The 18,290-nt window shown below is 35.9% G+C and overlaps 1 protein-coding gene and 1 long non-coding RNA gene across 2 annotated transcripts in view; one reads left to right on the forward strand and one right to left on the reverse strand.

The window, feature by feature from the left end:
* The window catches only part of LOC123585981, a 267,199-nt gene that overhangs the window by 103,035 nt on the left and 145,874 nt on the right, over positions 1-18,290 (reverse strand). The window lies entirely within an intron of this gene.
* FABP4 (fatty acid binding protein 4) lies at positions 2,311-6,606 on the forward strand. The gene is made up of 4 exons (XM_045454764.1): positions 2,311-2,454; positions 4,882-5,054; positions 5,835-5,936; positions 6,390-6,606. Exons 1-4 carry the CDS (start codon positions 2,382-2,384, stop codon positions 6,438-6,440), a joined length of 399 nt encoding a protein of 132 aa, XP_045310720.1. The 5' UTR covers positions 2,311-2,381; the 3' UTR covers positions 6,441-6,606.

Genomic DNA, 18,290 nt, shown 5'->3' on the forward strand with positions numbered 1-18,290 from the left:
GGAAAGTTAAATGCATATTACAAATAGAAGAAACCAATCTGCTAAGGCCACACACTGGAAAAGGCAGAACTGTGGAGACAGTAAAAATAACAGTGATTACACAGGTTGGGAACTAAGGGATGTGGGAAAGAGATGAATAGGCAGGGCACAGAGAATTTTTAGGGCTATGAAAATACTCTGTATGATATAATGATGGATACATGTCATTATACTTTGTTCAAACACACAAAATGTACAACATCAAAAGTGAATCCTAAAGTGAACTATAGACTTTGGGTGATTGTGGTGTGTCAATGTAGGTTCATCGTTGGTAAAAGTGTGAGTGATGTTGATCATAGCAGAGGCTATGAAAGTGTAGGGGCAGTGGGTACATGGGAAATCTCTGTACCTTTCTCTCAATTTTGTTGTATACCTAAGAAAATCTTTATAAAGACAAACCAAAGCCAAAACAAAACAAAAAAGCCAACTGTTATTAATTTAGAACATTGTCAAGTTATCACTGTATCAAGACTGATCGTTTTTATTTACTTATTCAGTGGGAAACAGATTAATTTATAATAGGAAGTCTGCCCGGAATGGTACATCACCCACAGTCCCTGTATCTGTGCAATAGTCCAGAGTGGATGAACATTATTACTGTGCCATTAACACATGCAACAATTAAAAATTACTATTGTAACTTGGCTTTATCAGGCTTTCATAGCAACCTGCTTGACTACAGAAAATCCTGTCCTTCATAGAATCCTCTCTCTCAGACATTTCTGGGAAGCCCTCAGGGTACTTACATGGGTTGTGAATCAATCATATGCTCTGTAGGGCACACAGAGTAGCGATTCATCCTGATGCAATATTTTATTTTTTTTCTTTTCTAAAATCTGGGTATGTTCATGGGTGTTTGTTGCACATACAAACATCTTTCACCATTCTGGTATGGGTTAAGAGGAGACTGAAAGACAGAATTACTCTAGAAAAGAAATCTCATGAATTACTTACTACGTAAAAGAAGGAAATAAAATTTTGATAGTGTGACATCAACACCACTTCTGATCATTTTCAAGCAAAGCAACGCCATTTAGATCTGGATAAATTTAGAGCTTGTAATAACATCGTTCAGGAACTGGATGAATTTTCTCAGTATGGGGAGCATATTTTGGAATGGGGCCTATTTTTTAAGCCCCAATTCTATGGAAATAAACACTATGCTCTCATTTAGGGGATGGAAGGAGTGAGGTTAAATCATTACTAATTAAATCAACAGATTCTTGATGGATAATTTCTTTTTCATTCATGCAAAACACTTGAAACGAGAAATCTGACGTACTTTAAGATGCTGTTACTTATTTTATTTTAATTGACAAGTAATTCCCGAGACAGTAGGGTTTCTTTTTTTTTTTTTTTAATTTTTTTTTAACGTTTATTTATTTTTGGGACAGAGAGAGACAGAGCATGAACGGGGGAGGGGCAGAGAGAGAGGAAGACAGAATCAGAAGCAGGCTCCAGGCTCTGAGCCATCAGCCCAGAGCCTGACGCGGGGCTCGAACTCACGGACCGCGAGATGGTGACCTGAGTTGAAGTTGGACGCTTAACCGACTGAGCCACCCAGGCGCCCCGAGACAGTAGGGTTTCAAAGAGCCTGTGCAATTACTTAAGAATCTGTGAGGTCAGGGGCACCTGGGCGGTTCAGTTGGTTAAGCGTCCAACCTCGGCTCAGGTCTGATTTCACCATTCATGAGTTTGAGCCCCCTATCGGGCTCTGTGCCGACAGCTCAGAGCCTGGAGCCCACTTCAGATTCTGTGTCTCCCTCTCTTTCTGACCCTCCCCCACTCGCACTTTGTGTCTCTCTCAAAAATAAAGAACGTTAAAAATTTTTTTTAATTAAAAAAATAAAAAAGAATCCATAAGGTCATTCTTACGTTCCTCAATTCAAAAGAACCACATAGTTGTAATTTTAATAGAAACTCCAGACCAGGGGGTCAAAGTTCATCTCAAGATAATTAACCTGCTCTACACTAGGATAAGTATGTATGGAAATAATAGCGGCAAATTCAATGCAGTGAACATTAAGCTGTCAAAACAGGAAAGTTGCCTGTTGAAAATATTTTGTCAGTGCTTAAAAAAATTTGTACTCTAAGTCAAATGTCCATTTGCCAGGGAGAACCAGAGTTGAGAAACTTTTATTTAAAACATGACTCAGAGGGAAAAAGGCAGAGGCTGGTAATAAAGGAAATGATCTGATATCAATCCCCAATTGGTTATTCCTGAAATCACATGATCTGGGCATCTTTAAAAGGAATTTATCTGGACTCAAGAAGGTCATAGCACCTTCCTGACAGCTGCAGCTTTTTTCTCATCTTGAAGATAACCCTAGGAAGCTCATAAAATGTGTGATGCATTTGTGGGTACCTGGAAACTTAGCTCCAGTGAAAACTTTGATGATTACATGAAAGAAGTGGGTAAGAAAATATGTTGTAGGATGACTGGATTTATAACTTTTTCTCTGGGGAGATGGGGTTAATGCATGATTTTCACCCTGGGAGTATGGGTTAGATAGGAAATGCTGCTTTCTACATAGAGGCTATCCAAGTAGCAAGCCAGAATCATTTGTTTGTAGGAACATTCTAGACCAAAGTCACAGTGCATGCTTCCTAAAGGTGAACCAATACGACAAAGGATCTAGCTGGAATTTTTACAGTCTATAGAAATGACAAGACTTTATTTGACTGCTGAACTGGGTTGTCTTTGTGTTACTTGGCTCTTTGCCTGTTTTTCTGTCATTCTTTCTTGCATATGAAATAAATAAGACTATATTTATTTCCTAGCATTCAATAATTTTTATTTGAAACCAAAAGCACTGTATTTCTCTATTTAATGTGATTTTTAAGCAAACATGTGTTAACTAATTATTTTATTTTCTCACTGTCAATTTGTTAAATTGTGTTTTTGTTTTTATGAGAACCAAAATCTTAATTTCAGACAATATGTTCCTTTGAGGGGTTAAATATTTCTTTGATTAGGAATTACACGGGATGCCATAGGATCATCAAGTAAGTCAAAAGGACAATGTTATGTGTATAATGTACCCCTCCTTGATAATGGAGGCTTTTAAGCTTGTGGATTCTACTAATATTGCCAGTGTTGTGTGAATATTCCCTAGATGATTATGGTGGTGAAGCATTGGGGTACGGAGGCTGGTTCTCACTCAGACAGCTTCTACCTTGAGAGCCCCTCTCCTCATACCCCTGTGCATGATAAAGTCATACCCAGGTATAGCAATTTGAGGAGGGGTTTTTACAGGGGTTAAGATTTAATCTCTGTATCTTAAGACTTTATCTTTTTCCCAAATCATACGGTAGAGTTTTTGCTTGTCTGTAACTACTACTATTTTCTTTGTTTAAAGACAGGAGGGAAATTAGGGACTTTAGCATAAGTGAGATCTAACTTTCTAGAATATCAACTAGTTGTGATTCAATAAACTAATCAGAATGCTGATTAGTGCTGATACAGAAATGTCAGGATTTGAGGCTATTTTGCTATTGAGTTTTAGAAACATTTTGCACTTTTAATACTTACATTTAAGTTCTTATACCACTGTGTTTTAAAATTATAAAGTACTGATGATAATGAAAGACAATAAGGTACTCCTGAAATTAATTGCTCTAACTGATGATCAGCAAGCAGGTATTACTTTCATCAGTCAAAGAAGGACTGAATAAAGCAAGTGGAGAATGTGATTTTTCCCAAGGTCAGCCATTCTGGAATTATACTTGATGTTGCATCCTTTCATTATACTGACTCACTCCATGTATTTAAAGGTATATTTTGTAACAGGGCCAGGACTTGATGAAGCAATATCTTTCCACCTGTGGCCACTTTTCAGACAGGGCGCTAGATAAGAGCCTCAGCATCACTTGTTTTGGACAATATTTCTCTCCTTCTTACCCACTCTTTCTAACCTTTCAAATGTATAAGTAGCCTTTCATCAAAGCAGCAGCTTAGGCTTATGTACATGTGTTAAAAAATTCAACACATCTATGGCTGTCATAAATTCTGTGTAACATATGCAGTGACAGCAAGTTCCCACTGTCTACATGAAGTTGCAAATTGTTCATCCCTTACCTGACACAAGAAAAGAAGTTCCTTTTTTAAAAGAGGGGTTTGTACCTGAGGCGATTGAGAGTAAAAGTATTGATTTCTAAACTTAATAAAATACTAATTTCTTAAATTTTGACATTTTCAAAATTGACTAGACCCTCTTTAACAGTTCCTACAATTTACTGGGAATAATATCACCATTCTTAGATGGTATAAATGTAGGAAACATTTTGCCTTTTGGATAAATTAACCAGAATCTTAATTTCATACTAGAGTAATTTGGGAAAGCCAAGAAAATAGGACTTGGCAGCAAATGCTACGAAATGTTTGGGTGACTTTTGTACACCCAAACAGGTTATTATTATTTTTTTTTGGAAAGAGAGAAGAGAGCAAGCACTAGTGGGGGAGAGGGGCAGAGGGAGAGAGAATATGTGTGTGTGTGTATGTATGTATTCCAGAAGATTTAATCTTTTTGAAAATTAACAGTATGTCTCCTGTGGAGTCCGAAACCCAGAAGAAATTAAAATAGACTTACACTTAATCATGACATGTGTTCCTTTAAATATTAGTCTGCTTAACTTATCTGCAGCAGCTATTTAAATGAGGCTTTTGAAAAATTCACTGGTGTTCTTGTTTTCCTTTTATCCACACCCACCCACCCACCTACACCCATACACACACACACACACACACACACACACACACACACACAGTACAGCTCTAACTTAGTTAAAGATGCAAAAGAACATTGTAAACTTGACATTTTTTTTTTCTTTTCCCAACTGTAGGAGTGGGCTTTGCCACTAGGAAAGTGGCTGGCATGGCCAAACCCAACATGGTCATCAGTGTGAATGGGGATGTGATCACCATTAAATCAGAAAGTACCTTTAAAAATACTGAGATTTCCTTCAGACTGGGTGAAGAATTTGATGAAGTTACTGCAGATGACAGAAAAGTCAAGGTGAGAAAGAAGGAATTGGCGCAGAATAAAAAGCCTGGTTTCTAAAAGAGTGTTGCCAGGGTGCCTGGGTGGCTCAGTCAGTTAAGCATCCAGCTTCAGCTCAGGTCATGATCTCAATGGTTCATGAGTTCAAGCCTCGCATTGGGCTCTGTGCTGATAGCTCAGAGACTAGAGCCTGTTTCAGATTCTGTGTCTCCCTCTCTCCCTGCCTCTTGTGCTCTCTCAAACATAAATTAAAAAAATCAACAAATAAAAGACTGCTGCCAAGAAGAAGTCATTTTGTGTAAAAGGAGGGAAACTATTCTATCACAGGTCAAAGATCCCTGACTTCCTAGACCTAAGCCATGTTCTCTTAGATATGTATTTGGTGAATCTTCTCCTTTCTATAAAGTTGTATTTATTCTTCAAAAAAGTGATTAATAAATTTTATTTGTCACACAATATATAGAGTATTTGAAGTGAAAGAAAAATAACATTTCAGAGAATGTTTATGAAAGAGTGGAAGAAGAAAAGATCACCTATGAGTATCATCTCAACATAAATTTATTACCTATATTTTCTCACAGTATCATTTCCAATATGTGTTTGTATAATATTCTGATCATAATGTATCATTTATATGCTGTTGTTTTTACCACTCATTTTTTTCGTTTTAATATATTCTTACAATTTGGAATTACTAGTGACCTCAAAATATTCCTTCATTCAAAGGTGATGTATTTTTTATTTTATTTTCCTCTACCTTACACAAATGGTGATCATTTTTTATTATGCTCACAGAGCATCATAACCTTAGATGGGGGTGCCCTGGTACAGGTGCAGAAGTGGGATGGAAAATCAACCACCATAAAGAGAAAACGAGTGGATGATAAACTGGTGGTGGTGAGTATCCTCAAGTTGCTTAATTCTAGGCTCTGCTGCTTGGTCATCTTATACTCACCATTCTACCCAATCATGCTGACTTATGTAGAAAAAAAGTGGTTCCATTGGCATTATGGTTTCATTCTGGCAATTGTCCTTCGTGCTTTTAAGTTCAGTCGAGGCATGCTGTCCCTCAAGAAGCATTCTCTGACTGCTCTCAGCACACACCATATTGTATTATGCATTTCTGCTTGTATTGCTCACACGCTATGTAGATTGTAAAGTTCCCTGAGGGGAAGACTTGTGTTTTCTTGGTCTTTTTATCTTCTAACTTATTACATTATCAGGTATATATAGGAGCCCAGAATAAATGTTTTCAAATAAATACTGTTTCCTTCCCAATATTACAGGCAAAATAAATAAACCCATAGTTTAGTCCCATGATTGACCAAGAGTTTTTTTGTGTGTGTCTAGGAATGTATCATGAAAGGCGTCACCTCTACCAGAATTTATGAGAGAGCATAAACCAAGGGACATTGAGCTGAAGTTTGCATCGAACTCTATGACAGTCTGTTGGATATATTGTCCAAACATATATTGTTATTTTCTACTAATTAGCAAGCAACTAATTTTCCCCCAAACTGATTTTATTCAATGTGGGTATGTTCATTAAATAAAACTTCTTAGATTTGGAAGGTGATGTAATGATTTATTCTTTGTGTGGGATAATTTTTTACTCATAACCCAATGAAGGAAAGAGAAAATTGTATTTTTGCTTTATTGCTGGTATAATATGATTTTTCATAATAATCCAAGGTAAAAAATATTCATGAGTTTTCCATTTTCTTAGGTGGATGATAAATTTGCTTTTATTGAATATGCAGTCCTTCTGTAGCATGCCTACAGTCAAGTAACTACCTCAGAAAGACCTAAGGTAGTTTTGAATGTAGTGAAGTGGCCCACAGACAGCTGGGCCAAGTCCTGCCATTTCACACCTACCTATCCTGGAGCATTGAGAGAAAGACCATCAATGCATGTTGCAGACACTATTTCTAGAATATAATTTTTAATCTGAAAAATTATTGGTAAACCAAGATATCTCTGGAATCTCTCAAAGATTAAGTGCAAATAATCTCATGATGTTCTTTCCATAAAAGACATGACAACTTTGTAATGAGTTGTAATGAGTAATGATGCAAATGTTCTTATAGTGGTTTCCAAATCTTTCTTTTTCCTCCTAGTGGAACTTTTTTATTAAATGAAGTATTGAATATGTTCTGGAACTTTTTATTCAGATAAAATCTCCATGGAATTCCCACTCCCTCCCCCCCCCCCCCCCCCCCGCCAAATAGACAAAAATGATAATGAGGTTTCCCAGATAGAGGGGTGTGTGTGTGTGTGTGTGTTGGGGAGAGAGAGGGAGGGAGAGAGAGAAAGAGGGAGGGAGGGAGGGAGGAGGTTTCTTCTGCCTTTTGTGGAAATTTTGCAGCTGTTCGAGATATTATTGGAGTTTCACGTAGATTACAATTTCCATACTATATACTTATATTTTCTAGTCAGCCGAAGTCTATTAATGTGCTGCAATTGATATAATTCTGTTTGTGATGTTTTCTTTAAGAATAACTCCATTATTGGCGCCTGGGTGGCGCAGTCGGTTAAGCGTCCGACTTCAGCCAGGTCACGATCTCGCGGTCTGTGTTTGAGCCCCGCGTCGGGCTCTGGGCTGATGGCTCAGAGCCTGGAGCCTGTTTCCGATTCTGTGTCTCCCTCTCTCTCTGCCCCTCCCCCGTTCATGCTCTGTTTCTCTCTGTCCCAAAAATAAATAAACGTTGAAAAAAAAAATTAAAAAAAAAAAAAAAGAATAACTCCATTATTTGTTGAGTACTTATTTTATGCTCAACACTGAGATACGAAGGGGCCAGAAGAGGTAAAGTAAGTTCCTGATCATAAGAATTTACTTTCTTTGCAAAAACAGAGTCAGACTCTTACTTTGGGCTCACTGGAGGATTGAAGACCTCAAAAGGAGAAGACTTGTACAGACTGATTAGGAAAATTCTTGAGAAACCAATATTGATTAAGCACTTACTTTGGTGCCAGGCACTTTGCATGCTCAAAATAATCCTATAAGAAGATTTTAGTATTCCTGTTCATAGATGAGGAAACTTAGGTTTAGAGTGTAAGTCTACAAAGTTAAATAGGGAATAGACATAGTATCTGAAATTCAAGAGAGCAACCCAGGATGGGATATAGGTCTAGAAGCTATCAGTATCCTAGTGGTAACTTAATTCACAAATGGTGATGAGACAATCCAATAATAAGGGAGAACTGGAAAAAAAGAAAGACTTGAAGGTAGTCAAGTGGATGTCCCAGGCACTTCAAGTCAACATGTTCTGTGCTAAATTTATCATTGTTGCCCCCTTCCACTCACTACCTACAACTTGTTCTTCATCCTATTTTCCAAAGCTCAGTGAGTATCAGCATGTTTTGTCTAATTACTTTTTCCATAAATCTTAAATCATCCTTGAATATGTCTTCTTCCTCCCTCCACAGTATCTATTTTACTTTTTGAAAATCATGTTAATTCTACTAACTTAAAATTTCTTTAATGTTTGCTTTTCTCATTCCCATTACCAATACCTCCAAACATTTTTTTCTTTAATTGCTTCAGAGTTCTCCTAATAAATCTCCCTCTTTTACTGTCAATTCTCTCTTCTGTTTTCCAAGCCCTGTAGATTTAACAAATGGTATTTGCACAATGGAAACCTGACCTGGACACTCACTGATTAAAACATTTGCAAATGGCTCCCATTGCATCCAGAGAAGGTCCAATCTCCATAGCGTGGAATGTATATTTTGTCTTATGCTTGTCTTTTCTCATCTGTTTAGTTTTATCTTGCTCTTGTTGTCTTATACTTCTTGCTATTGCTTCAATCATCACAAGCAATTTTCATACTCTGTTTTGCCTCTGGTTGTGTGTGTGTGTGTGTGTGTGTGTGTGTGTGTATCCTGCTTCTTTCTGTCTAGAACTTTCCCTTCCTTTGTCCTGAACATTCCTCATCCCTTAATGGTTCCTCTGTGCTAATTCTTTACAAAGTTGCATTAGGTACCACTTCATTAGGTATGAGTATTTGTGGATCTAGTTATTTTCAAAATGTACTTTCAAGTTTAATTCTCATTTTTCAGACAGTATGGAAGCATAGAGTAAGAAAAAACAGTCCAATGTATATTTGCTAGATAAGCTGGTTTCTTCCTTCTATATTTTCATAAAACTAAGGTCACAATACAAAAGATATCTTTGAGTATCAGTTCTCCAATTTATCTTGCCTGGGACTTCTTTGAAGGTCACATAATTTTCCATTGTCTAACATTACTTCTACCAACACATATACAGAAACATAGAGAAGGTTCTACTCTTAGGGGTGCCTGGGTGGCTCAGTCGGTTGGGTGTCCGACTTCAGCTCAGGTCATGATCTCGTGGTCCATGAGTTTGAGCCCTGCATTGGTCTCTGTGCTGACAGCTTGGAGCCTGGAGCCTGTTTCTGATTCTGTCTCCCTCTCTCTGACCCTCCCCCGCTCACACTCTGTCTCTCTCTCAAAAATAAATAAACATTTAAAAAAAATAAAAAATAAATAAAAGAAGAAGGTTCTACTCTTAAAGGAAGAGAGATAGGGCCAAGCAGATACTTCTCAGAAAAACAGATGCATGGGTATAGAGTCCATCTATATCTTGAAGAAGATATGAATAGTTCAAAAAGCCATTCACTCAGTCTTTAGAAACTGAGAATCGGATGACACAATAGGCCAGCATATCCTTTCTTTTCTTTAATTCCTGTCACTGCTATCATTGAATTACAATTTCTGGCTTATAAATACTTCTTCCAAATCCCATAGCATTATTGGCTTAAATTTTTACTTTAAATTTTACTTTTAAATTTTTACTGACTTAAATTTTTAAAATTTTTTGAAAGTTATGCATCAATTTTGAGCAGGTGACCTAGCCTCTTGTTTAGAATAGTGGTTTTCACCCAAGTTATTATTGTGACTTGACCACTGTGTGGTATGCCAAAGTATGTTACTACCAATAACAAAGTACAAAAATTTATGAATTATTTTATTTTTCAAGGAAATTACTTGAATTTAATATTATCATATAAAATATGGTTTTTCACAAACTTGTTCTCTTATTTGCAGAAGGAGAGAAAGGGATTATCACTTGTATATGAGACTTACTTGAGGTTTTCTGAAGGACTTGAAAAAATTCTTACAAGTGCATTGCTGCTAAGAAGAAAAATAGATTGTAAAGTCCTTGAGTTGGAACATGTAAGCCTCCAAGATGGTTGTCCGGTGGTGATTTTTTTTTTTTTATCTTTAGGGTTCAGCTTTTAAGCAGTGTGTTTATAGCACTCCTAGCCAGGCTGTATGAGTACAGGAAATGGCTGCGTGAAGGAGTAAGGCACAGCCCTTGCATAGCTTATCGGTGAACATCTCTCTAGTTAGTGAAAAACACAATATTGACCTTACAACCAATTATGGATCCATCCATTAATTCACACACCAGCCCTATCCCAATGCAGAATACATTAAAAGGATTTACATGTAGTCAAACAAACAGAAAATGTTAGGCAACACACACAAAAAAATCACTTATCGAGAGCATCTCAAAGGCAAGGATGATGTCAAACTTGTAGCTAGGTTCCCAGACCCTGGTACAGTGAAGAGGAGAGTCAGAGCTTAATAAATGATTCTTGAATGAATAGGTATGCTGTCTTCTTTGTGCTAAATGTGGTGTATGGAACAGAAAGAATGACAATCTCATATGCATGTCCTTAATGTAGTAGAGAAATAGCATGAATACCATCACATTACCTGGGAAAACTGTCCTAATAGTTCCTTCTCTTTCCTTTACCCTTACCCCTCAAATCTAGAAAGGATTAAAACTTTCCTCCCCATGACCACAGAAAAATGTATGTGTTCCTACTATAACAAGATATTACCACACTCTCATTTCTCATTCCTGTTCACTAGGTTGTCACTGCCTCTAGAGCAGGTCACTTACATGGATACCTAGAATCTAGCACAGTGCCTGAAACATGGTAATCCCTCAATAAATTTTAACAGAATGAATAAAGACACAATATAGGGGAAGAAATTCATTATATACTAAATTATGTGGTATAGGCTATGGACTGAAGGGAGCCAATGGCAAGCAGGACCAACATGCCCTGGAGTAGTCAAATTTTCAACAAAGAAGATGTATTTGAGTTAGGCCTTGGAAGATAATTGTAATTAATTGCTTATTAATTAGTTTTACAGTTGAACAACTTGGCAAATACCAAGCAGATTTTTGTATGTTTTTGAAGTTAAGCTTGCATAAATTCACATTAGAATTAGTTATAACATTAGGGTCTTGAATGTAATCCCCATGGTAACCAAAAAGAAAGCAGCTATAGAAAATATATATAAGGAAATGAGAAAGGAATTTTAATGTTTCATTACAAAAAATTGGCTAAACAAAAAAGAAAATAGTAAATCAGGAAATGTGGGACAAAAAAAGCTACAAAACACATGAAAAACAAATAGCAAAATGACAGAAGTAAATCCCTCCTTATCACTAGTAATTTTAAATATAAATTGATTAAACACTCTAGTCGAAAGACAAATTGAATAAAGAGAAAGAATAAAAAAGTCTAACTATATGCTATCTACAAGAGACTAACTTTAGATCCAAATATACAAATAGGTTGAAAATCAAAGGATAGCAGAAGATATTCCATACAAATAGTAACCAAGAGAGCAGAGGTGGCTATACCAACAAAAGACAAAATAGACTTATTACATATTTAAATGAAAGTTTCAATACAGCAAGAACATATAATTATAAACATTTATATACCTAGTAAATGACAATCAAAATACATAAGGCAAAAAATGACAGAATTTTTATATCTCAATAAAAAAATGTGACAGAATTAAAGAGAGAAATAGACAGTTCTACAATAATAGTTGGATAATTCAAAATTTCACTCTCAATAAAGGATGGAACAACCAGACAGAACATACGTAAGGAAATAGTAGACTTAGAAAACACAATAAATCAACTGGATGTAACAGACATGTATAGAACAATCAAAAACCACAGAATACATATTTTTCTCACGTGTATATGAACTTTCTTCAGGATAAAATTAAGTCTCAGTAAATTTAAAACGATATATGCAAAATGCCTTATTCAAACATAATGGGATGAAGTAAGAAATCAATAACAGAAGGAAAACGGGAAAATTCACAAATTTTTGGAAATTAAACAACAACCAATGGATCAAAAAAGAAATAACAAGAGAAATTAGAAAACACTTAGTGATGAATGAAAGCTGAAACACAACATACCAAAACTTACGGGACACAGTGAAAGTAGTGGTAAGTGGGAAATTTATAGTTAAAAATGCTTATATTAAAAGAAGAAGAAAAGAGAAGTTCTCAAATCCACAATCTAACTTTACAACTCAGGAAACTTGAAAAACAAGAAAAAACTGAACCCAAAGCTAGCAGAAGGAAATAATAAAGATCAGAGCAGAGATGAATGAAATAGAAGATAGAAAAATGAAAAAGAAAATCAACAAAATGAAAAGTTGGTTCTTCAAAAGATTAACAAAATTGACAAGCTTTAGGTAGACTCACTAAGAAAAAAAGAGAGAAAACTCAAATTACTAAAATCAGTAATGAAACTAGGACATTACTACTGACTCTACAGAAATAGAAAGGATTACAAGAGAATACTCTGAGCAGCTGTGCACCAACAAATACGGTAACCTAGATGAAATGAACAAATTCCTGCTAAGACTAAAGCATGAAGAAATAGCAAATCTGAACAGACCTGTAACTAGTAAGGAGTAACCAGGAACCAAATATCTGATTAAAAAAAAAAAAAAGTCCTGGGCTTAATGGTTTCACTTCAAATTGAAGAAGAATTAATGCCAATCCTTCTCAAACTCTTCCAAAAAAATTAAAGAAAAAAGACTCTCTAATTCATTTTATGCATATGATATCATTAATATCAAACTCAGACAAAGATACTTGAAAAAAATTACAGAGCAATATCCCATGTGAATCGTGATGTAAAATCCTCAACAAAATGCTAGCAAGCAGAATTCAGCAGCATATTAGAAGGATTATATACCATGACCAATTGGAATTTATTGGGGAATGCAAGGATGAGTCAACATGCAAAAATTGGTCAATATAATCTACCATATTATCACAATGAATGGGGAAAAAACATATGGTCATCTCAATTAATACAGAGAAAGAATTTGAGAAAATTCAAAACTCCTTCATGTAAAAACATTCCACAAACTAGGAATAGTAGGAAATTACTTCAGTGTAACAAAAACCCTGTGTGAAAACTCCATAGAGGACATAACACTTAATAGTGACACATGAAAGTTTTTCCTTTATAATCAGGAACAAGATAGAGATGTCAGCTTCTGCCATTTGTATTGAATATGTTACCGGAAGTACTAATCAGAGTAGTTAGTCAAGAAAAAAAAAGCCATCCAAACTAAAAAAGGAAGAAGAAAAATTATTTCTGGTCACAGATGGTATAATCTTATATGAAGAAAACCCTAAAGATTCCACTCACCTGAAAAAAAAAAAAACTATTAGAATAAATGAATTCAGCAAAGCGGCAGGATATATCATCAATTCACAAAAAACAGTTGTGTTTCTATATACTAACGATGAACAACCTGAGAAGTAAATTAAGAAAACATTTCCATTTACAATAGCAGCAAAAAGAATAAAATACTTATAAATTAACTTAATTAATTAACTTAATTAAAGGAATCAGCTTTTGGTAAAAGTTTCATACAATTAAAATTGCAAACATTTATAAAAGAAATTTTTAGTAGACATAAATAAATGGAAAGACATCCCATATTCACAGATTGGAAGACTTAATATAGTTAGGATGTCATACTACCCAGAGTTATCTACAGATTTGATGGACTCTCAATCAAAATCCCAATGACATTTTTTGGAGAAATAGAAAACCCATTCTGAAATTCATATGGAATCTAAAGGGACCACAAAAAGCCAAAACAATTCTGAAAAAGAAGAATAAAATTGGATTACTCATGCTTCCTGATTTCAAAATTCACTACAAAGCTATTATAATCAAAACTTGCTAGTAGAGACAGACATATAAACCAATGGAACAGAATAGAGTCCAGAAATAAACCCTCACATAAAGGGTCAAATAATTTTCAATTAATGTACCAAGGTCATTCAATGGGTAAAGGACAGTCTTCAGAAAATGGTGCTGGAAAAATTGGGTATTATGGGCAAAAGGATAAAGTTGGACCCTTACCTAACACCATCTGCAAAAATGAACTCAAATGAATCCATGACCTAAATACAAGTCTTTTAAAAAAAATTTTTTTTTTACATTTTAAAATTTATTTTTGAAAGAGAGAGAGAGAGAGAGGCAGAGCACAAGTGAGAGAGGGGCAGAGAGAGAGGGAGACACAGAATCCAAAGCAGGCTTCAGACTCTGAGCTATCAGCACCGAACCTGACCGGGGCCCAAACTCACAAACTGGGAGATCATGACCTGAGCCAAATCGGACACTTAACTGACTGAGCCACCCAAGCGCCCCAGAAGTATAAAATTCTTAGAAAAAAACATAGGGAAAAGGTTCCATGACATTGGATTCGACCATGATTTCTGAAACATGAAAACAATGGCACAGGAAACAAAAGAATAGAAAAATTGGACTTCATGAAAATTAAAAATCTGTATGGGGGCACCTGGGTGGCTCAGGTCACGATCTCACGGTTCATGGGTTGGAGTCCCACATCAGGCTCTGTGCTGACAGCTTGAAGCCTGGATGGAGCCTGCTTCAGATTCTGTCTCCCTCTCTCTCTGCCCCTCCCCCACTCACACGGTCTCCCTCTCTCTCAAAAATAAATGTTTTAAAAAAATCTGTGTGTATCTTTTGTGTTGATATATACTATCAATAGAGTAAAAAGACAACTTACAGAATGTGAGAAAATATTAGCAAATCATATTTCTCATAAGGAATTAATATCCACAATATATAGAGAGCTCTTAAAACTCAATAACAAATAAAACAAACAACCTGATTCAAACATGGGCAAAGGACTTGAAAAGACATTTTTCCAAAGAAGATATACAAATGTCCACTACATGAAAAGATGTTTAACACTACTAATCATTAGTGATATGTAAATCAAAATTACAATGAGATTCCACATCACATCCATTAAGATGGCTACTATCAAAAAAACAAACCAAATAACATGTTGGTGAAAATGTCAAGAAATTGGAATGCTGTGCACCGTTGATAGGTATGTAAATGATACAGCTGCTGTAGAAAACAGGATGACAGGTCCTCAAAAAATTAAAAATGTAATTATCATGGGATACAGCAATTCTGCTCCTAAGTGTATACTCCACCTCCACCACCACCTCCCGACCGCCACAAACTGAAAACAGGGTCTTAAAGAGATATTTGTGCACCCATATTCATAGCAGCATTATTCACAATAATTAAAATGGAGAAGCAACTTAAGGTGCGTTGGCATATAGATAAGCAACATGTAGTATTTACATACAATGGAATATTATTAAGCATTAAAAAGGAAGGAAATTCTGACACATGGTACAACACGGAAGAAACTTAAGAAGTGCATGGTAAGTGAAATACACCAGTCACCATAAAAACAAATACTGTAGGATTCTACTTATGTGAGTTATTTAGATTGGTTGAAATTGTACAGACAGAAAGTAGAATAGTGGTTGCCAATGGCTAAGAGACTGGGAAAATCGGGTTCTTGTTTAGTAGGTATGGAGCTTCAGTTTTGCAAGATGAAAAGAGTTCTGGAAGTAGATGGTGGTGAGGTAGCGCAATAATATGTACTTAATGCCACTGAATTGTACACTTAAAATGGTCAAGATAGTTAATTTTATGACACATGTATTTTACCACAATAAAAATTTGGAAAATAAATCTACTGTGGCTCCAGCTAAAGTATTTTTTATATATATATATATATATATATATATATATATATATATATATATATATTATATATAGCAGTAAATTACCAGACATATTCCTGAATACTTTCATAGCTTCCAGTATATTTTTATTTTTACCACTGTTCCTCACCAATAGGGAATGCAGCATCTCAAAATTAAAATTTATTAAAGACTCCTTTACCTCTAAAATGTCGCAAGAAAAAAGTTACTCTGGAAAATGAGATATTGGGGAAACATACAGAAATGAGATAGTGAAGAAATGAGCATTGAAGCTATCATGAAAACAAGATGTGTAAATGTTCGAAAACACATTGCTCTATCCTGATTCCTTTACTAGAATTAACAATTATGAACCGCCTCACTTGAACGTTTTTTTACTTGAGGGAATGGTGTTTTTCGGGGGTGGGGTTTGCTTTTAAAATCAAACACAAAAGCCAAAGGCAAGTGGTGGTGGCAGCAGGACTAGCAGAGCACATTCTCGGTTGAGAAGAGAGACTCACATGGTAATAATGAGACACGGAGCAAAGACCAAGGGAGTCTGGGAATCCCTCTATCATCTGATGACTGTAATGAAAGACCTGTCATATCGGTCGGCCGGACTGGAGAGAACAACGTATATTACAAGCTTGCTTACAGTCACTGTTAGAGAGATTCAGATCAGTAATGAGGGGAATTGCCAGTTTAAAAGAAATAAACACTGCTTATTCCTTTTGTCATTCATTTATAAAACATTTATTGAGCACCTACGGTATACCAGCCACTGTCTTAGGGATATTGAGGTGAGTAAGAAATATTTTCTTTGCTTGAGGTGCTTATGAAATAACTCAGGGGACGGCTGGAAGATAACTAGTTGTAATACCATGAGAAATGTTTTCTGATATACTTCTGGTAAAGTACAATTGTATTACATAATAGGAATCAACTAGCTCTGAGTCAGTTTCACAGAAAAGGAGATGTTTGAATTGGACCTGGAGAGATGATAGTTGCTGTACACAAGGCCAACATCAGATGACACATGCAATTGGTTGTTTTGAGATTTGAAACGAATCATTTAGGTAAAGCTATTTACTGAGGCATATCAATTACGAAGGCTTAAGTTGCGAGTAACAAAAACTCAGACACACGATTGTTCAAATAATGATGAAATTTATTAATTCACATATGTAAAATTCCAGAAATTAAATGGCCTTAGTTCCTCCCCACTTTGCACTCTGTCATCTTCAGTTTTGGCTGCATCTCTGAGTTGGTAACACAATGGATGCAGCAGTCCCACATTTACAAAAAAGCAAAATGTGCAGAGGAGAAGAGAAACCATCTCTCTGGCTCTTTCCCTTAGGGGTAAGGGAATTTTATGGAAGCCAAAAATTTTACTTTTCCTTTGGTCTCATGGGACAACTGAGTTCTATATGGGCCACAGGATTGATTCCTGAATCCATCAGTGGTAGGGAAATTGGAACAAGAATGATGACACTAATGTCACACTGCCCCATGGGCCAACATGCATCGCCATGTTTTCTTACTATCTTTCAAGCAGAGAATGTAAGCACACATGTAGAACCAGTAAAGCAAGATTTGACCACGTGTTCTTTATTTGAATATCATCTCTGAGTACATTTTCAACTGTTAAGGCACTTATTTTGGGGACAGGTCTTGGTTTCCTGAAAGCGAGTCTAGCGTTTTTGCTTCCCCTGTTTTGTCCTCCAAATATTTCAATGACTGTTATATCTATAAAAAGACTGTATTGTAAATTTCTTCTTTATATGTTGTCATCAAAAGAAACTCTTTTTTTTTTTTTTCAACATTTATTTTATTTTTGGGACAGAGAGAGACAGAGCATGAACGGGGGAGGGGCAGAGAGAGAGGGAGACACAGAATCGGAAACAGGCTCCAGGCTCTGAGCCATCAGCCCAGAGCCCGACGCGGGGCTCGAACTCACGGACCGCGAGATCGTGACCTGGCTGAAGTCGGACGCTTAACCGACTGCGCCACCCAGGCGCCCCAAAAGAAATTCTTTATTCCACTTAAGTGTTAACATTATGGTGCCAAAACTTCTACCTTTTTAAAAATTTGTTTTTTTCCACAAACAGATGATTTAAATAAACATTTCTTTGAAGAATTATTTGACACAGGCAGATAATAGTGTGAATATTCTTCTTCTGGTGCCTAATTTTCTGGTCTTGTTCAAAACAACTGGAATTAATAGTTGTGATATAAATCTAGAGCTTCTGAATCTAATCCTTTTTCGTAAAGGCAAAATTGCCAAGTCCATATTACTTAGGTTACAGAAATAACTGTACAGAGATTTAAATAATCTAC

This window comes from Leopardus geoffroyi, chromosome C3 (genome assembly GCF_018350155.1).
Source record: "Leopardus geoffroyi isolate Oge1 chromosome C3, O.geoffroyi_Oge1_pat1.0, whole genome shotgun sequence".
In the NCBI taxonomy this organism is placed as follows: Eukaryota; Metazoa; Chordata; class Mammalia; order Carnivora; family Felidae; genus Leopardus; species Leopardus geoffroyi.